The sequence below is a fragment of the Heterobasidion irregulare genome (assembly GCF_000320585.1).
Source record: "Heterobasidion irregulare TC 32-1 unplaced genomic scaffold scaffold_06, whole genome shotgun sequence".
NCBI lineage: Eukaryota > Fungi > Basidiomycota > Agaricomycetes > Russulales > Bondarzewiaceae > Heterobasidion > Heterobasidion irregulare.
The window spans coordinates 1,979,352-1,996,184 of record NW_009258202.1 but is presented as its reverse complement, the minus strand read 5'-3'; the positions used below and the strand labels follow the sequence as shown (position 1 = coordinate 1,996,184).

The 16,833-nt window shown below is 56.6% G+C and overlaps 6 protein-coding genes across 6 annotated transcripts; 3 read left to right on the top strand and 3 right to left on the bottom strand.

Moving 5' to 3' along the window:
* Window positions 1-901: 901 nt before the first annotated feature.
* On the top strand, window positions 902-3,259 carry HETIRDRAFT_62048 (threonine protease T1). The gene is made up of 10 exons (XM_009548683.1): window positions 902-979; window positions 1,044-1,059; window positions 1,123-1,149; window positions 1,208-1,222; window positions 1,335-1,506; window positions 1,573-1,991; window positions 2,071-2,518; window positions 2,575-2,674; window positions 2,736-3,020; window positions 3,097-3,259. The coding sequence occupies exons 1-7, from the start codon at window positions 977-979 to the stop codon at window positions 2,202-2,204; spliced, it is 786 nt and encodes a 261-aa protein (XP_009546978.1). The 5' UTR covers window positions 902-976; the 3' UTR covers window positions 2,205-2,518; window positions 2,575-2,674; window positions 2,736-3,020; window positions 3,097-3,259.
* Window positions 2,396-3,176, bottom strand: HETIRDRAFT_169743 (uncharacterized protein; the record flags this gene model as incomplete). The annotated part of the gene is made up of 4 exons (XM_009549387.1): window positions 2,396-2,518; window positions 2,575-2,674; window positions 2,736-3,020; window positions 3,097-3,176. 4 exons carry the CDS (start codon window positions 3,174-3,176, stop codon window positions 2,396-2,398), a joined length of 588 nt encoding a protein of 195 aa, XP_009547682.1.
* A 1,447-nt stretch (window positions 3,260-4,706) lies between the features above and the next one.
* On the top strand, window positions 4,707-6,579 carry HETIRDRAFT_452449 (uncharacterized protein; the record flags this gene model as incomplete). Its single annotated transcript, XM_009549386.1, has 2 exons — window positions 4,707-4,720; window positions 4,770-6,579. The coding sequence occupies 2 exons, from the start codon at window positions 4,707-4,709 to the stop codon at window positions 6,577-6,579; spliced, it is 1,824 nt and encodes a 607-aa protein (XP_009547681.1).
* Window positions 6,580-6,859: 280 nt separating this feature from the next.
* Window positions 6,860-8,080, bottom strand: HETIRDRAFT_427828 (uncharacterized protein; the record flags this gene model as incomplete). The annotated part of the gene is made up of 5 exons (XM_009549385.1): window positions 6,860-7,132; window positions 7,203-7,321; window positions 7,381-7,780; window positions 7,837-7,959; window positions 8,015-8,080. 5 exons carry the CDS (start codon window positions 8,078-8,080, stop codon window positions 6,860-6,862), a joined length of 981 nt encoding a protein of 326 aa, XP_009547680.1.
* Window positions 8,081-8,609: 529 nt separating this feature from the next.
* Window positions 8,610-12,375, top strand: HETIRDRAFT_320796 (uncharacterized protein; the record flags this gene model as incomplete). The annotated part of the gene is made up of 17 exons (XM_009549384.1): window positions 8,610-8,763; window positions 8,817-8,962; window positions 9,018-9,168; window positions 9,229-9,299; window positions 9,350-9,477; window positions 9,548-9,847; window positions 9,904-10,024; window positions 10,091-10,197; window positions 10,249-10,507; window positions 10,632-10,754; window positions 10,823-10,917; window positions 11,008-11,223; window positions 11,321-11,411; window positions 11,467-11,537; window positions 11,608-11,677; window positions 11,789-11,860; window positions 11,983-12,375. The coding sequence occupies 17 exons, from the start codon at window positions 8,610-8,612 to the stop codon at window positions 12,373-12,375; spliced, it is 2,568 nt and encodes an 855-aa protein (XP_009547679.1).
* Window positions 12,376-13,199: 824 nt separating this feature from the next.
* On the bottom strand, window positions 13,200-16,037 carry HETIRDRAFT_434852 (uncharacterized protein; the record flags this gene model as incomplete). The annotated part of the gene is made up of 5 exons (XM_009549383.1): window positions 15,743-16,037; window positions 15,453-15,690; window positions 15,243-15,391; window positions 14,916-15,153; window positions 13,200-14,838 (listed from the first exon to the last, which is right to left on the bottom strand). Exons 1-5 carry the CDS (start codon window positions 15,954-15,956, stop codon window positions 13,200-13,202), a joined length of 2,478 nt encoding a protein of 825 aa, XP_009547678.1. The 5' UTR covers window positions 15,957-16,037.
* Between the last annotated feature and the right edge of the window lie 796 nt (window positions 16,038-16,833).

The window sequence follows — 16,833 nt, the reverse complement described above, 5'->3', positions numbered from 1 at the left end:
GGCGCGCCGCCGGCGCCCTCTGGGAAGGACGGGGCTCTGAGCAGCGCGCCGATCTTGCCGTCTATACCGTCGTTGGCGGGCATCGCGGAGCGCGCGACGTGAGGCGGGGTCGGGCGTAGCGTGTCGTGCACCGCGCTGCGCCGCACCTTCTTTCTTTTTACGTGCAGTTCGATACTCGAAACCCTTCCCTTTTGCTCTTGCTCTTTTGGCTGTCATTACACGCATAGGCCCGCTCCGTCCATTCACTCGTTTGTTACGACATCGCCGCGGCGCCGCGTTCTGCGTTCTGTCCTTTCTCCAGACTCGGTTTTCAGGCGCGCGCGCCTCGCTCGTACACTCTTGGCCACGCAGCCAAGTCGCACATATACCGGATCCGTCATACCCCCACGCCCGCTCATGCTCGTGTATACCATAATCTTTCTCGCTTTCTCGCTTCCTCTTTCCCCTTTCTGTTGTCGTTGTCGTTGTCGTTGTCGTTGTCGCTTGCGGCCGGTCGTTTGGCGGTAGGTATGCACTGTATTGCATTGTGTGGGTTTTGCTTGATTGTGTGGGGCGTGTGTTTTGTTCGCTTTCGTTGTCGCTCGTTTGCTCTTGGGACAAGTAGTCTGCCGTGGATTATCGATGTCGTCGCCATTGTTGAGCTGCATTGCGGGAATCAAAGCCATAGCGAGAGAAGTAAGATAGCTTCGTGGCTTGTAGCATTGTGTCTACGTATGTTATGAGTATGGAATCTTGCACTCAACTTGCTAGACTCCTTGATCTGTGTAACGTTTCGTAGACGAGGCGCTGGAGGCCAGGGACGAAAGAGGAAGGTGAGAAGGAACGCGAGCTCGGCAACAGCCGAATGCCTACGAGACGCGCGTGTGCAGCTCTCCCGGGGACGCGTCACTTCAGGCTCATTCATCTCTCCCCTCCCACCTCTCCACACCCTCTCATCGTCGTCTAAATCTGTATCTGTACTCGAAGGCTTGAAGCGATGGTACGCATGTGCGCACCCCGCCTCATTGGTGCGTGAGCTGATCCGCCGCCGCCCCGCCCCGCAGGCAAGAAGATACGACAGTGCGTACGAGGCTGATTTCGTGCTGGGGCCGTCCTGATCGAGGACGGGTCGCATTTGTATAGGCCGCACGACGATTTTCTCGCCGGAAGGTGCGTGTGTGCCGCTTATGCATCGATCGCGCAACGGTCTTACGGAGCGTTCGTCTAGGCCGGCTGTACCAGAGTGAGCCCCCTCCCTCCTCTCGCCTCCTCTCTTCTCTTCGGCTTCGGTTTCGGATCCGGATTAGGATCTGGATCCGTGGCTCGTGTGCGTGCCCTGCTGACCCGCGCGCTAGTCGAGTATGCGATGGAGGCCATCTCGCACGCGGGGACCGTTCTTGCGGTCCTCGCCACGGACGGCGTCGTGCTCGCCGCGGAAAAGAAGGTCACCGGGAAGCTCCTGGACCTGTCGGCTGAGAAAGTCGGCGGGTACGGCGGCAGCGGGGAGAAAATCTTCCTGCTCAACTCGTGCGTCCCGCTCTCTCTCCACCGCACGCGTGCGGCATTCGTGTTCGCGCTCACGCGGATGCGCAGGAACGTCATCAGCGGGGTGGCGGGGATCACGGCGGACGCGAACTCGCTCGTGAACTACGCGCGCACGGCCGCGCAGCAGCACCTCTTCTCGTACAACGAGGACATCCCCGTCGAGCTCCTCGCGCAGCGGCTGTGCGACCTGAAGCAGGGCTACACGCAGTTCGGCGGCCTGCGCCCGTTCGGCGTGTCGCTCCTGTACGCGGGCTACGACAAGCACTACCGCTTCCAGCTGTACCACTCGGACCCGTCCGGGAACTACTCGGGCTGGAAGGCGACGTGCATCGGCGCGAACAACGGCACGGCGCAGAGCTTGCTTAAGCAGGAGTACAAGGACGATATTACGGTCGAGGAGGCGATCGGGCTCGTGATGCGCACGATGAGCAAGACGATGGACAGCACGACGCTGGGCAGCGAGAAGCGTACGTGTCCCGCTGCTGCCTTCCCGCGCGCCGTGCGGTGCGGTGCGGTGCTGTGCTGATCGCGCGTTGAATTTTGCAGTGGAGTTTGCGACGTTGACGCTGGATCCGGTCACCAAGGAGCCGAAGGCGAAAATCTACAAGCCTTCAGAGATCGACGCTGTGCTGCAGAAGCACGGCCTCGCGAAGAAGGACGGGGACACGGAGATGAAGTAGAAGACTGCAGACTGTACACATGTATACGATGACGATGACGAACTCGCTTTCGGACTAAACGGACTGTGAGTGGTGAACAGGTGGCTACGAGCACACGGGGGTACATGGTCAGCTACTATCGAACGAGAACAGAACGCAACGAGACAGCCCAAGAGAGATCGGGGGCAGGAGAAGCTATTGTGTACAGCGGCTCAGTGACACGCCATGCCCTTGTTAGCTGCAGCGCCCGCGAGCACGCTATCGACGTCCATTTGGGCGCCAAAGACGAAGTGCCCGATGCTGGCGCCGAGCACGACGGCCAGGATCAAGTATGCCTTCGGGAGCTCAAATGAGTAGATTGCGTTTGCGAAGGTAGGAAGGGGCGGCGTACATTGTAGGTCATGAAGACCAACATCAAGAAGAACGAGACAAAGACTGAGGCGCCGTAAAGACCGGCACGGAGCACGCGCGGAAACGGTGGGACGGGCGTGCTGTGCGATATGCAGGCCGATGAGAATTGTGTGAACGTGGGGATACCCGATGCATGCTCACCCGCTGCCTGCGGCCTTGCGCGCGCGCCCAGTCAGCAAGCCGGCCTCTTCAACGTCCTGACCTGGTACCTCGGGACTGCTTCTCCCACTCACCGACCCCTTGTCGCGGCCCTTGCCGCGCGCAAGTGCGAGCGCGATGCGCTGGTCGACGGCGCGCTGGTAGGTGCGCAGCCACTCGTAGCCGACGGAGATGAGGATGATGGCGACGAAGGAGAGCGCGAAGGTGAATCGCGACGAGATGTGCCACGAGCGGAAGACGACGCAGGTGTCGACGATTTGGGTGTTCCTGTGTCGCGCGGGGCCGCGTGTGAGTAAGTGATACGTGTGCGAGGCTGGGGGAACGGGTTGGGCGAGAGACTGACCATAGCATGTTCATGGTGCATTTCGGGCCCATGTCCATGTCCCCGTGGCCTCCGTGTCCGCCGTGGTCCCCGTGGTCCATGATTTGTGTATGTGGTTTTGGTTCTGGGATTGGGGTGGGTGCGGCGCTGTGGGTATCGTTGTCAGAAGGTGGATTGATGCGCCTGGATGCGCCGCAGCCTGAGCGTGCCCGGTTCGGCAACCATCTTATCTTATCTCCACGTGTTCTGGAGGCCGCTCTGCCTCCGTGACGAGCAGCATAGTCGCGACGCGTCCTGTCTTGAACTTTTTGGCTTCAAAATCTGTAGCAGGCTCGACAACATTCGGGAGCCGTCCTGCAGCCCACAGATACACCCTCATTCCATCACAAGGCACTTTGCCTACGTGACAGGGTTTATTTCTTCAGAATTTACAAGATACAATGGGCTTTCTGTCGCAACCCAGAGACCCCTTGCGGCATTTTGTGATTCTCTAGATTGTTTCGAGTTCTTCTCGAAATGTTAAGGCACTCGGATAACGGAGGCTCTCTCATATGAGGTCATCGATGCTATTTGGGATCAAGAATGGGTATTTCAAGGTGAGTGTGCCGGGCCGCCAGCTACTATCAATTTATACCGTCTTCGGTATGTGCTCTTCTTCATATTATTACATTCATGCTACGTTATACGCATATTGATATCGGCATGAGAAGACGTCCCATTGATTTCTTTAGAATAGGGTTTCTGTCAGACCATTATTGGCGCAGATATCAGCACATAGGCACAATATAGGCACGCCCATGTCCCTCAATGGTCGAGGGTTAATATTCGCAACGGATGTCAAGGTACAAGGGCGCGTGCACTGAGCTGTGCACGCCGGGAGCAATCTCCTGCAATCGCATCACCAAAATCAACCCAATTGAACCAAGCATATGGTCACGTCGTGCCTAGCATCAAGAACCTCTGACACGCGTGCACTATGCCGCACTATGGTGGTTACAAGCTGGCACCGAGGGGCTCGAGCAATTCGAAGGCCAAATTCGGTGGATGGCTGTCATGCTGTATGTTTTTTTTTTTCAAAGTCACCCTCGATCTGACACGATGACGGGCCAGGATCACGTTGGAAAAAAAAAGGCACCCAGTACCCATTCCCGTGCCCACCATGGCACAAGGACCCCGAGGCCATTACTACCCTTGTCCAACAGCAAGATGATCAGACCGACCAGTCGAACCCCGTACAAGATAAATTTAGGCCAGTCCAGGTGGGTCTACGTGTGCTCGAAGAGCCATTTTCAATCGAAATGAGATTCCTTTGGTTCTAGCGCATGCACGATCGTGATCGAGCGCTCTCACCAGGTTCTGAAATCGTGGGTGGCCGGGGTCGTGAGTACACTCCGAGCAATGGATCCTCGAATGTGAACACCATCGTGCCGAATACGGTCAAGGCATCTGTCGAGATGAATCTGCTCGGCTGTGTCGTGCCAGACCGCTGCCAACAGATGCGAAGTCTATTCGCAGCTGCACCAAAAACCGTGCCGACTTGCGCAGTTCGCTGTACCGATAGAAATCGAACGACTTCTCACCTCCTCTAATCTACAGAAGCCAATATGTTGATGAGCTCGATATCGCGGATAATGCCCATATCAGCGTATGTTTTTATCCCGTGACATCTGGACGGTTTCTGACCGTTAAATCAGCCAGAACAGAAATGGCCCATGGACCCTTGCTCAGATAGAAAACCGCACCCTCAGAGCTTCCAACGAGCATATGTACGCCCATGCCCTCCTCAAACTCGACAGGGAGCTCTCCGAGCTGCACAATATGACATGCGCCTTGCGCACCCGCCGGAACGTCCTCGTGCCCATCTCGCGGCTTCCATTCGAAATTTTAGCACACGTATTTACTTTAGCTGCAAGCGAGTCCGTCCCTCGACCCTACACGACATTGCACGCTTCACATACGGGAACATCGGGCTCGCTCGGATGGATCGTCGTAACGCACGTCTGTCGGCAATGGAGGGCAGTCGCAATGAACAGCCCATGGCTGTGGGCGAACTGCGTTTGCGCTCTCCCTGTTGCGGTGCGCGACCTCCTCGTGCGTTCTCGGAACGTACCTATCGTCGTGTCCCATGACTTGGGACGGTACCGCGTCAAGTATGGGCCACTCAAAGCGATCAAGCTTGCCTTGACCCAAATTTTTCGCGTCAAGGTGCTTCAGCTGTGCATAGATGAAGATAGTCTCGACGCCTTGATGAAGACGCTACTTGCGACGCCTGCGCCCCTTCTCACATCACTCGAGATCTCACTTTCAGCAGACGTGCGCCTCTCATTCCTTCATCGCCTAGCGTCGCTCCCGCCCAATATCTTCGCAGGCGAGGCTCCACGCCTTCGCCGCGTATCGCTAGTGAACTGCACGATACCGTGGACGAGCGGGATTCTCACAGGTCTGACACACATCGAGATCCGCCTGCAATCTCTCACGGTCCCTGTAGAGGCCCTGCCCACATCTAATCAAATATTCACCGTCCTCGGACACTGTCCAGAGTTGCAGGAGCTCGTACTTGTAGAGACGTTGCCCGAATCAGGACCCACCCGAGAGCAGCTGCACCTCCCCCGCCTCCAGCGGCTCGTCCTTTCTGATAAGGCTCTCAGCTGCGCGCACTTTCTCCAGAACATCTCCATCCCACCCGGGGCCTCTCTCGAGTTGTCATGCACGTCCCTCGGGCCATCCGCGCAATTCTGTCCTTCTCTCCTCTCACATGTACAATCGCACGCACGAACGTTACCCCGGCTCGTGATCACAAGCGATCGCACCTCGTGTCTGCGCCTGCGGTATTTTCCGATGGATTCTCTAAGGGCAGATCCGTGCGGGACAAGTGCTGCGCGGCCTCCGTTGGACATCAACCTTTTCTGCTCGGATCCCCGGCCCGCGATCTACATCGACACCCTCTGCTCGAGCATTCCCCTCAAGGAAGTGCGCTTTCTCGAGTTGGAGATTCCAGAGAAGCCGGCGCTCGAGCCCGATCAATGGGCCGTCATCTTTGGACTCGCGCCACTGATTCAAGACGTGATCGTCCGCGGCACGTCCACCGCTCAGGGGGTGCTTTGGGCCCTTGGCACATCACACGATGTACTGCCGTGTCTGACGTCGCTCACGTTGGAGGGAGTCGAATTCTCTTCTGACGCGGGTGCTGACGACGAATCTCTGGTCGAGGCACGTCGCGCATTTTTGGAGGCCTATGCAGGGCACGGCGTCTCCGTCCGTATCGTGGGATGTACGATCTGCCGAGAGGTATTCAGTGAGCTCGAACAGCTCTCGTTTGCCGCGGGGATCGACCTGCTCTGGGATGGGAAGGAATGCGGCGTCAAAGTAGTACGTGAGGCAGAAAACACCGATGGGCATTATGGAAGATTGGGGGACGAGGATGAAGCAGACTATGACTTTGATGACGATGTGGAAGATGAGAGTAGCGATGAAAATTTCAGCGATGAAAGTTCTGTCGACTAGCAGTGTGACTGATCTAGGATTTTTTGATGTGATGTTCTGGTATGAAAGCCTTCTATAGCATACAACGTATGTTGTCATTTTGTCTTTGCGTGCAGTACATGGAGGAATTACATCTATACTAGCTTCGTGGACCGATAGCGATGTGGTCTGTGCCCCGCGCGTCCATCAGCAACGAAGCATCAAAAGTATGAGGCGTTTCTTAGAAGAGCACCCTCAGATACAATGATGTGATGACATATTGTCTGCAAGTTCACTCCATTCTAGTCACTGAAGCTAGCGCTCAGTAACTTGCACCGTCGCCCTTCAGATCTCCTATAGCTTTCTGCACCTCCAGTCTCTCCATGACCGCGCGGTGCAAGCTCGACTTGGCGGTGCGGCTTTTTGCCTTCCCTTTTGCTTCGTGTTCAACACCAGCTTTGCTCGTTTCGATGGCGGCTGCAGATGAGCCATTACCGACTGCCGCGTTAGGCGTTGCTGCAGAAGAAGTCAAAGTCGAGGTCGAGGTGAGGTGCGATGGGACAATGAGCGGGGTCGCACGAGGCGGGGGTGGCCACTATGATATGCAGGAAGATGGTGGAGAAGTTATGTCATGTGGAAAGCGGTGCGTGAATAGTGAGACTTACGCCGCGACGCGGTTGACTGAAGTGCAGCGCAGCCCAAGGAGGATACTCGCGTTCAAGTCGGACGATATGGTCCTCGAGAAACTGGAGCCGATGGAGAAGCGAAACCGGCGGCGAAGGAACTGTAAAATGAATAAGTCAATCATGAGTCAAAACGGGTTTTGCGTGGGGCCATACGCACCGTACCGCACAGCGAGGTGTGCCTCTATGTCTTTGAGTCGCACATCGAGCGCGGGATACTTCTCTGCCGATACGGCCGCGTTCTCCTCGACCCCACTCCTTCTTTCCTGAGTGCCCCCAACTGTGCTTGTGATGGCACTCATCTCCGACTTGGCTACTGTCCGTCGTAGCGGGCCCTCCTCGTTCCTCGCGACATCAAACTTCATCATCACGTCACGGTCGACCGGCTTGGCGTCTGCACGAGCACATGAGGGCGTATACAAGGCGTTATCATCAGAAGAGTTGGGAGAAGATGGGGACACGCGACGGCGTTTGGCGCGCGTGTAGAGGAATTCGTTGCGGTTCGACGCGTCGTTGCGCGCGCGATTGCGAGCGAGAAAGAGGGAAATGGATTTGTTGGTCTGGTGTATAACATGATGTGACATGGGGGTCATGTACGAGAGCCAAGGAAACGCACGGACGTCTGCGAGCGCGGCTCTGCGCCCTGCTCGAGGTGGACATAATCCAACTTGCGTTCTTCAAGGGTTCGCTCAGAAGGGGCTGAGTCCAAGCTCGCGCCTGTTTTCGGTTCTAAGAGTCTCTGGAGGGAAACCAGCTCGCATCTCTCGTTTGATTGTTATATGAAACCCACGGACTGTCAATGTATCCCGGAGTTCTGCAAGCGCGGGCGGTACTTCTTTGAGCTCCCACTCGGCGTTCATTATAAGCATGTCGCACTCAAAGCCTGCCGCAGCTTGAGTGAGTCCGACACGCTCGAAGAAAGATCTCAGAGCAGCATCCCAGTATTGAGGGAGCTCTGGAGGCGGAGGAGACGGGGAAGGCGTGCGCGGTTTTCTTAAAGGTATCGGTGGGTGCGAAGGCGCTGATGGAGTTCGTTGAGGTGGAGGTGGTTGATACTGGTGGAAATGCGTCGGTTGGTAGGCATACTGCTGCTGGTAAGCCGGTGCATATGGGAAAGAGGCTACGGGCCAGGGTTGATTCGGCCAGTTCTGAGGATAACTGTAATATGGATGGCTTTGAGCCTGCGGATGTTGAGGCGAGTATTGTAATAATTCTTGAGGGGTGTTTTGAAGGTGTTCTGGGTGGGGAGAGCTGGAGGGGCCTGCAGCGGACGGCGGGGGGCCTTGAGCCATGGACGAAGAGGTCAACGCTGTGAACGGGATTTACTACGATTATGTAATGGTCGACCGCCCCCTTCACTAAGAGCTGCACCGTGTCGACTCGGCCTCCATGTACAGACAGGCCAACGAGGAGCTTCCCCACGAACTCATCCTCTCCATACAACGCGTTCTTAATATCCATCCAGGTCCGGACTCTGACCCTCTCGACGCGCTTACGGATGATTTCAACTCAGTCGACGTTCTCAACAGATACTTTCCCGATGGTACCGCGTTCAGTCTGTTTGTGTTTGGGGTAGAGGCTCACGACTGTGTGCAGAGGCATCTCTGGGTCAGATAGATGCTGTCCAAGCGCGTCTCGCGCAGGACGAGCAGGACGTTCGGGACGAGATCACTGCACTACAAGAGGAGCTGAGGCTACAACAGGACCCGAATAAGATGCAGCTCATCCAGGAAATGATCTCTGTGCGCGTCATTTTTCTGGCACTGCTATATCCTCAATTCATCTATCACATCAAAGGACCTTCTTGGGCAGATGTCACGCATCAGGGAGAAGGCGACGGAGTCAGAAGCCATCGTCCGCAACATCACGCAAGACATACAGGTCCTCGATCTCGCGAAGAAGAATTTGATCCTGAGCATGACCACGCTCAAGCGCTTGCAGATGCTCGGTACCTTATTCTAGCTGCCCTAATACCATTGGGATTCTGACCACCCGTCACGTCCCGCAGTGAACGCGCTTTCTCAACTCGAGGACTATGTCAAAGACAGGAAATACGCGGAAATCACTCAGAGCCTTGCAGTGCGTTTGAGCTGCGCACGAATGAAGAACCATGCTCATGTACTTGCTAGGCCGTCAAGCAGATCTCCACGTCGTTCAAGCCTTATACCTCCGTCCCACGCATCGCGCAGTTGTGGAGGCATATACAAGCAATTCAAGGTCAGATCAGGACCATGATCGAAGCTGACTTTGATGCTTAGTACGTTTCCCTCCTCTTCTGCACTTCTCCTCATCTCCATCCCGTTCCTCTAACAAATCCTTTGGAAAAGCTATCTCCAAAGTTCCTCCGCCCCCAAAGCGCACACGATCACCAATGCCAGCGCTGCTGCAGATATTCTGGGCGCCGATGTTCGTATAGCACTCACAGAACGATACACCGCGCTGCTTCTGGCCGAGTACAGACGCGTCTTCCGGTTGACAGACGAGGCGGGCCAGTTGGACAACATCGCGCGGCGCTTCGCGTGGTTCAGACGACTGCTGAGTATGCACGAGGGCGGTCTTGGACGCGCATTTTTGGAAGAGTGGCGAGTTGGCTGGTGGCTAGTTGGCGGGTTCGTCGATATCACTCGGTGGGTGCGAATTCTGCTGCCCGGGAAATCTGGATTAACGTGATCGGATACGGTAGAGGCGATATGACAGCGTTATTGTCTAAGGCGGGTAAAGATCTTACCGTTAGTGTGCTCCTCGACGCGTTGCAGCAGACGAAAGACTTCGAATTGTCGATGGCGAGGAAATTCGCCACGCCGGTAAGGTTCCTCTGGCGTGTAAGGTCTTCAAAGCGATCTGACATACTTGTCCTCTTTACTTCACAGTTTCAGGAAATTCTCCAAGCCACCTCAACCACGCCGACGCGTCCATTACAGTCCATCAGCTCTGCCTTTGATCCCCATATGGGGGTATACGTCGACGCACAAGACAAGTATGTTGGCTCACGTCTACTTTCCTATGGCGACTTACGCCATACATTTAGATCTATCGCCGACATGCTCGCTGCCCATCGCGCCTCTCGCTCTCGGGTTTCGTTAGATACGGCGCAGAGCACAACAGCATCCGAGGATGGCGACGCACCTACGGCGAGCGTGCTCCCCTCTTCCACCGAGCTGTTCTACTTCTATGGGCAGACGCTAGAAGGCTGTGCCAAGCTGTCGACCGGGAAACCTCTGTTCGACTTGTGTGAGGTGTTCCGGAAGTGGTTACGGGTATATGCAGGTGCGTCATCTGCGAAAGATGTCTGATAACCTGGCCAAATGCGATAGACTAATGACATTTCCATCAATGCGTTAGAGGAGATATTGATGGCCAACAAGAAAAAGTGCGCGGCTCACCAATTCGCAGATGTTTGGTAATATTCAGGGTATGCCTAGGTTTTCACTTCAGGGCCGTCGATCTACCGATGCACGGTGGGATATCAACGAGGTGAAGAACGCGTGTTTGATCATCAACACCGCGGACTATTGCCAGACAACCGCCCAGGAGGTAAGTGTGCCGATGTTGTTCTCCGCCTAAAAGCACCCGTCAATCCATGAGCCTGTTCGACTGTGTAGCTCGAGGAGAAAGTGCGTGAGAAAGTTTCCGGACAATACAAGGAGAGGATATCGCTACAGGCTGAATGTGAGCTCTTCATGAGGTCCGTGTTTTCGTGCCCCTCCTATCTTGCGGATCAAGGACCGAGTCGAATGATGAGCGCGATCGTTAATATATCATGTGGCGTTTCCAGTGTCGCGTCAAGCGCGATCTTGCTCCTCTTGCGCGAGCTCGAAGCAGCATGCGAGCCTGCACTGCAGACGCTCGCGCGCATGAACTGGGGCGCGCAGAACGAACACGTCACTGGCCAGTCGACATTCGTCGACGAGCTGGTTCGCGGGCTCGAAGCCGTCGCGGAGGCCGTGCGCCCACTTGTGGAGGGTAAGAAGTACGTTCGGAACTTCTTCGATAAGGCCGCCAGGTGCGTGGAGTCTTTTAGATGTTGGCCGCACCCTAGGGAAATGGAGACAGCAATGCTGACGCGCCCGATCGTCGCCGACAAATACTCAAATCTCCAGCTTGGTCATCGCGAGATTTACCAATGCGCTTGTGAGGAGTCGACCGCTGAGAGAGAACGGGGCCGAGCAGGTTCGTGGATTCTCAGTTGGAGTGTTTGATATTGATCTACCTCGCTAATGCCGTTCTCGACGTTGCCTACGGCCAGCTGTTGATCGACCTATCGACACTGAAAGGATGCTTGTTGAAACTGCCTGGAGAGCAGTTAACGACGTCTGGGTATGTCGGCGTTTCAGATTAGTTCTTCTCTAAGTATGGACTATCAGTTGACGGGACCTGAAATCACAAGGTACACACGAAGTATCACGAAGAGCACGCAGCGGCTTGAATCGTTGCTTAAAGTCATTGTGACGCCTCAGGTTCGTGCAGCTTTGCCTCCCGTTCCTGGCTTACGTCTTCCCTGTCTCTCTGATGCATTTGTTGCTAACCCCTATGATTATCGATCCGCCTCTTCTTCGGGACTTTGATAGGATCCTGCGGAGGGCTTCATACTGAACTATACCCTGCTTATCGGCGATGCTTCATTTTCCAACTTCCAAAAGGTGATTAAATTTCTATTCCCAATCCATACGTTTGCTCCGAGCGCGTCTCGAGGTCGCTGGCCTCTCTGTCCCCGCGCCTTACCCCGAGATATCCACAATTTCTCACGCGAACATCATCGCAGATCCTTGACCTCAAGGGAACGTCGCGCAACGAGCAGAACGATCTCCTCGACTCTTTCGTCACGAGCACAAGCACGAAGCCAGAACTCGAGCAGACGTCCTTCCTTTCCTCGCTGGACATGGACCCGCCCGCAAGCGGCACGGTGCTGCAGCTGCAGACGTCAACCTCCCCCGGCGGCAGCCGCGTCTCGCTGCCCGGGCTGCTCGCGGGCCCCGGCCCTGCGGAGGGGATCCTCGCCGCGCTCAGCTCGCCGCCGCTGAGCGGGACGCCGTCGGGCGCGGAGACGCCACCGCGCGCGGACGGGCATGCTCCGGCGGGGAAGCGGGAGGTATTCTCGGACTTTCGGAGGTTCGTGAGCTTTGGGCTACGGAGGGACACGGCGCCGCCCTCGTGATGATCCCGCGCGGGCGTCTCGGCGCGCTCGTCGACGGGGTGTGTCGAGTGGCTGCAGCGAGGCGCGTAGAACATCAAGAACCTGTCGAGTGGTAATTTATTGTCTTGATCGACCCCGTCTTCTCTGGGCGCTCAAGCGCTCAGTACTTAGTCCTAGTCGCATTCAGAGAGAAGCCTCTGGATATTGCCGGATGCAGATTGGGTTTTCGAACTCGATGAGATGCGATTCATGCCTCGAGGCCCAGATGACGGTGCTCGCCGTCGCCAACGGATGCAGAGCGCAAGGCGACAAATGCTGATCATGAAAGAGAATCCCAAGCAGTCCAGATCGGACCCATGTGAAAGAACGGCCAATGGCCGGAAAAAATAAGCTATAACCTTGTGCTGTCGAAGAAAATGTTGCAAAAAAGAAAAAAAAAGCTGGTGGCAAAGGCCGGAAGTACAAGTATAGATGGGAAGATAAATGGCCTAAGTATACAATGCCTGTCGGCGGCAGCTACTATGGGTATAAGTGCCAGAGAAGAAAGGGGATGCGCGATGAAAATGCCAAAGGAAGTTAGAGAGCGCGATATGGGGACAGCCATGAATGAGCGGAGGACGTGGTTAGTACACACAACAGGGTCAAGGATCCCACAAAGCTCGTAACTTACAGAGACTGAGCTCCAGCAGGGTCAGCGACAGCATTGAACGCGAAAACATACAAAACAACATTATCCATTACACGCATGCACACCCGCCCGTCCGTCCGGCCAGCGACGCCATGCCCATCACAAATCCAAAGAAAACTCAAACATCGCACACACCCCGCCCGTCCTCCCTCGCCCGCTACCAATCCGGTCTGCCCAGCCCGGGCGCAAAGCGCGGGCTCGACAGCGACTCCTCGCTCTCGCGCGCCGCCCTGACCTGCCCAGAGGCCTGCCGCTGGTGCGGCCGCAGCGTCGACTGGCTCGGCCTCGACGTGTGCCCAGATCCCGAGCCCAGAAGCGGTCGCCCCGACCCTGGCGCGGGGGTCGACCCCAGCTCGTACCCCTGCCCCGAGCGCCCCTGGATCGCCTGCGGACCGAGCAGCTTCTGCACGATGAACGGCGAGGCGTACTCGCGCTGTGGGAGCGGCGGGTGGCCGGGGCGCGAGGCGCTCGTGCGGCGGCTGGGAGACTGCTCCATGTCGTCTGTGTTCTCGTCCGACGAGTGGCGGAAGTGGATGTCCGAGACCGTCACGGGGATGCTATCGGTGGGAGAGACAGCGTCGAGGTTGACGGAGCGGCGGACTTGCATCTGCAGAGGCGAGTGGAGCACGATGTTCGCGGTGTTACCGGAAGAAAGTGCGCCGGGCGTTGCGGCTGCGGCGGAGGCGGAGAGGGAGCGGGGACGTCGAGTGGGCGGTGATAGAACGGTTTGAACGCGGAGAGCGGGCGGGTGCTCTGACTGGAGGGAGAACTGCGACTGTGACTGTGGTTGTGGTGTCATGGACGACCCAGTTGATACATTTGTCTCTGCTCGCAGAGGAGACAGTGGCAGCCTGGGAAGCGGCCGGATGGTAGCCAAAGACCCTGGAGGTGGTGATGCAGGAATCGGCGATACTCCTCTCGCAGGCATCAATGCCGGCATACTGCGATGGTAGTCAAACGCGAAGCCCAAGGATATTGGGCGATCAGGCGCATAGCTCTGCTCGCTCATTTGGCTCACCCGGTTGCGCGCGTCGGACGAGGATGACGAAGACTGTGCGACAGACGGGGGCCCGCGGAGCGACGACTCGGGCGAGATATCGAGGAAGGAATAAACGGTGTTACGGTTGTCGTCGCTCGACCCTTCACGAGGCGAGGCGCCGGGACTGCTCCCGATGATGTTCACGTGTGGGAGGGAAGCCTGCGGCAAGGTCGGCGTCGATGGCAGTCCTCCTCCATGTGAGCGCCGCGCGGAAAGCTGGCCATCGGCACTCCCTTCCCTGCTCCTCGTGGCAAACTCGATGTGGAAAGGGCTGTGCTGTGGCATCTCGAGGCGTGGGCTCTCAACCGGGGACTCGATGAGGAGCGCCCCACGACTCGAGTCGCGTGCGTGCGCGACCTGCGGACGCACGAGAGAAACCGTGGGGCTGCGCGGGATTCCCTGCACACCGTCTTCTGAGTATCCGCGCTGCGAAGAAGTGTTGTTCGGATTCGACTGGATTGGAAGGTCGAGCGTGAAGCTGAGGCTGCCTTCGTGCGCAGGCTCCTTCCCTTTGTCATCATGGTGACTGTGTCCGTCTCCACCCCCGGGCCCGATGTCGAGCACACCCCCCGTATGATCCTCGCCACCTCTTCCAGAAGGAGAAAAAGATCGCTGACGGTGCGATATCACGCGTCGGCGGTAGCGGAGGAAGAAGAAAATGGCCAGGCATCCGATGACCAGGCCGAGGAAGGCTGCAACGACGATGGCCGCAATCGTGCCCCGAGGCAGACCAGAACGCGACGAGAGCGAAGTCATGCTGTGGGGGCAAGAGGCAAGAGGACCGGGCGTCAGCGGGCTTTGTACGCGAGCAGGATGCGCGAACGTGAAACTCACTGACGTATACCTGAAACGGTTGTGATGTTGACAGCGCCAATGGCAAGTAAGCGATCTTCATTGTTCGTAACCCTCAAATCATGCGTGACGTCCGGGTCGAGTCCTGTCTGAAAAAAGAGCATGGTAGGTTCCGTCCAGGATGACTGGCCGTTGTACTCGACGACGTCCGCGCCATCCAAGTTGACCGTGTAGTGCCCGGAATCGAAATTTCGATAACCGGAAACGGACACTGCAGAGCCTGATGCGATCGTGAGACTGTATGAGCCGAAAGCAGCAAAGCGTGTGGGGCGTGTTCACACAGGGTTGAGAATAGGACGGGACGCGTACCGTTGAATTGGAGTTCGAAGCGATCCCCGCTGTTTGTGGATGTGTGGAAAGTGCTGTCCAGCGGCGACACGGCGCTGTTTTCCTGGAATGACCACTCACCCGTAAAGGCAAGGCTCGTGTCGTCGAGAACATTGGACTTCACGGTAGCGCTGAAAGCATGGTTGATGGACATCAGTAGTCCGACATGGGCGGAGCGCGGGGCATACGCACTTTTGCAATTCAGTGGGGATCGTGATGACAGCTTTGTCAATGACCATCAGTGAGGATGTCGAATTGTTAGGATTGTGGACTCTAAGTGAAAGCGTGTGCTGGGCATCGGAGAGCTGGCTGTAGGATGCCAGGAGGGTGGGGTCGGAGGAAAAGGAGGAGATGGAGGAATTTGTCTGTCCGTCGAGGGAGAGGTCATACGTGACCGAGGTGACATTACCGAATAGTTGAATGCCAGTACCTACGGAGACGTTTGTCGCGATACCTAGACAAGGAGAGAGAGGCGCACATACCGAACCATTGAATAGAAAGAGCGGCACCATCGAGGGACGTGATGTGCAGACTGTCGCCTACGCCTTGCTGGCCGAGAGTGGACGCAAAGCCAGAGCCTGTGTAATATGGATTCCAGCCGGAGAAGAGGTCCGGGATGCCGAGGGTGTCGGGGAAAGGGAAAAAAGAAATGGTGGGGGATGTATCGTCAATTACAAGCTGGTAGGAGTCAGCCATGCATGCTACGGAGTGCGCAGAGGACAGACGGGAAGAAAAGGCGGGAAGGGGGATGGGAGGAGGAAGAAAAGGAAGAGGGGCTAAGGGTCGGAATCGGGGACGGCCAAGGTTTTGATAATGAGGGATACAGTAATGGCGCTCGCTGTAGCGGGGCACGCGACAGAGGCGACAACGAGGCGGAAAGGTGTCCCAAGAGGTAAAGAAGGACGGAAGGGCCAGCACATGAAGACTCTGGGAAGCGCTCGAGAACTACACCACCATCAACCAATTCTCCCGGTCGTGAATTCTCACCAGCGTCGCGGCCTGCGCGAGAAGAAAACAGAACGAAGACGGTCCGTGCAGCTGGCAGATCTCAGACACACTGCGCACCCCGACCCGACTCGTCCCCCACCCGATCTAATCTAATCGTCCTCCCCAAGATCCCATCGCACACTCACTCCGCCCTCTTCCTCTCACCCCCTCGCCCCTCCCCTCTCCCACTGTCCAGTCTCCACATGACTTCATCTCCCACCAAGATGGGCATAGTCAACTCGGCGACGCCACCATCGATTGCGCACAATATATATCCCGACAACGCGCCAAAAATTAATATCGTCACCTTGGCCCCATCTTCCTGACACGACAGGACCACCAATCCACGATCCCATCAAGCCCGATACATCCCCGCTAACGACTCTCCATTTGTGGCCCTGCATGACTTTAAGCGCCTGTGGCCGGAAGGGTGCTGTTGCACCAGCGCCAGTCCACAATGTCCTTGCGCAAGTGGTTCCTGTGCACATAGCACTACACCAGGTGTGCGTGCTGTCCAAGTGAATTGCCCTGAATTACTCGTTAAGCTAACTAGAACTGACGACACTGGACGCTAGTAGTCCAGCTC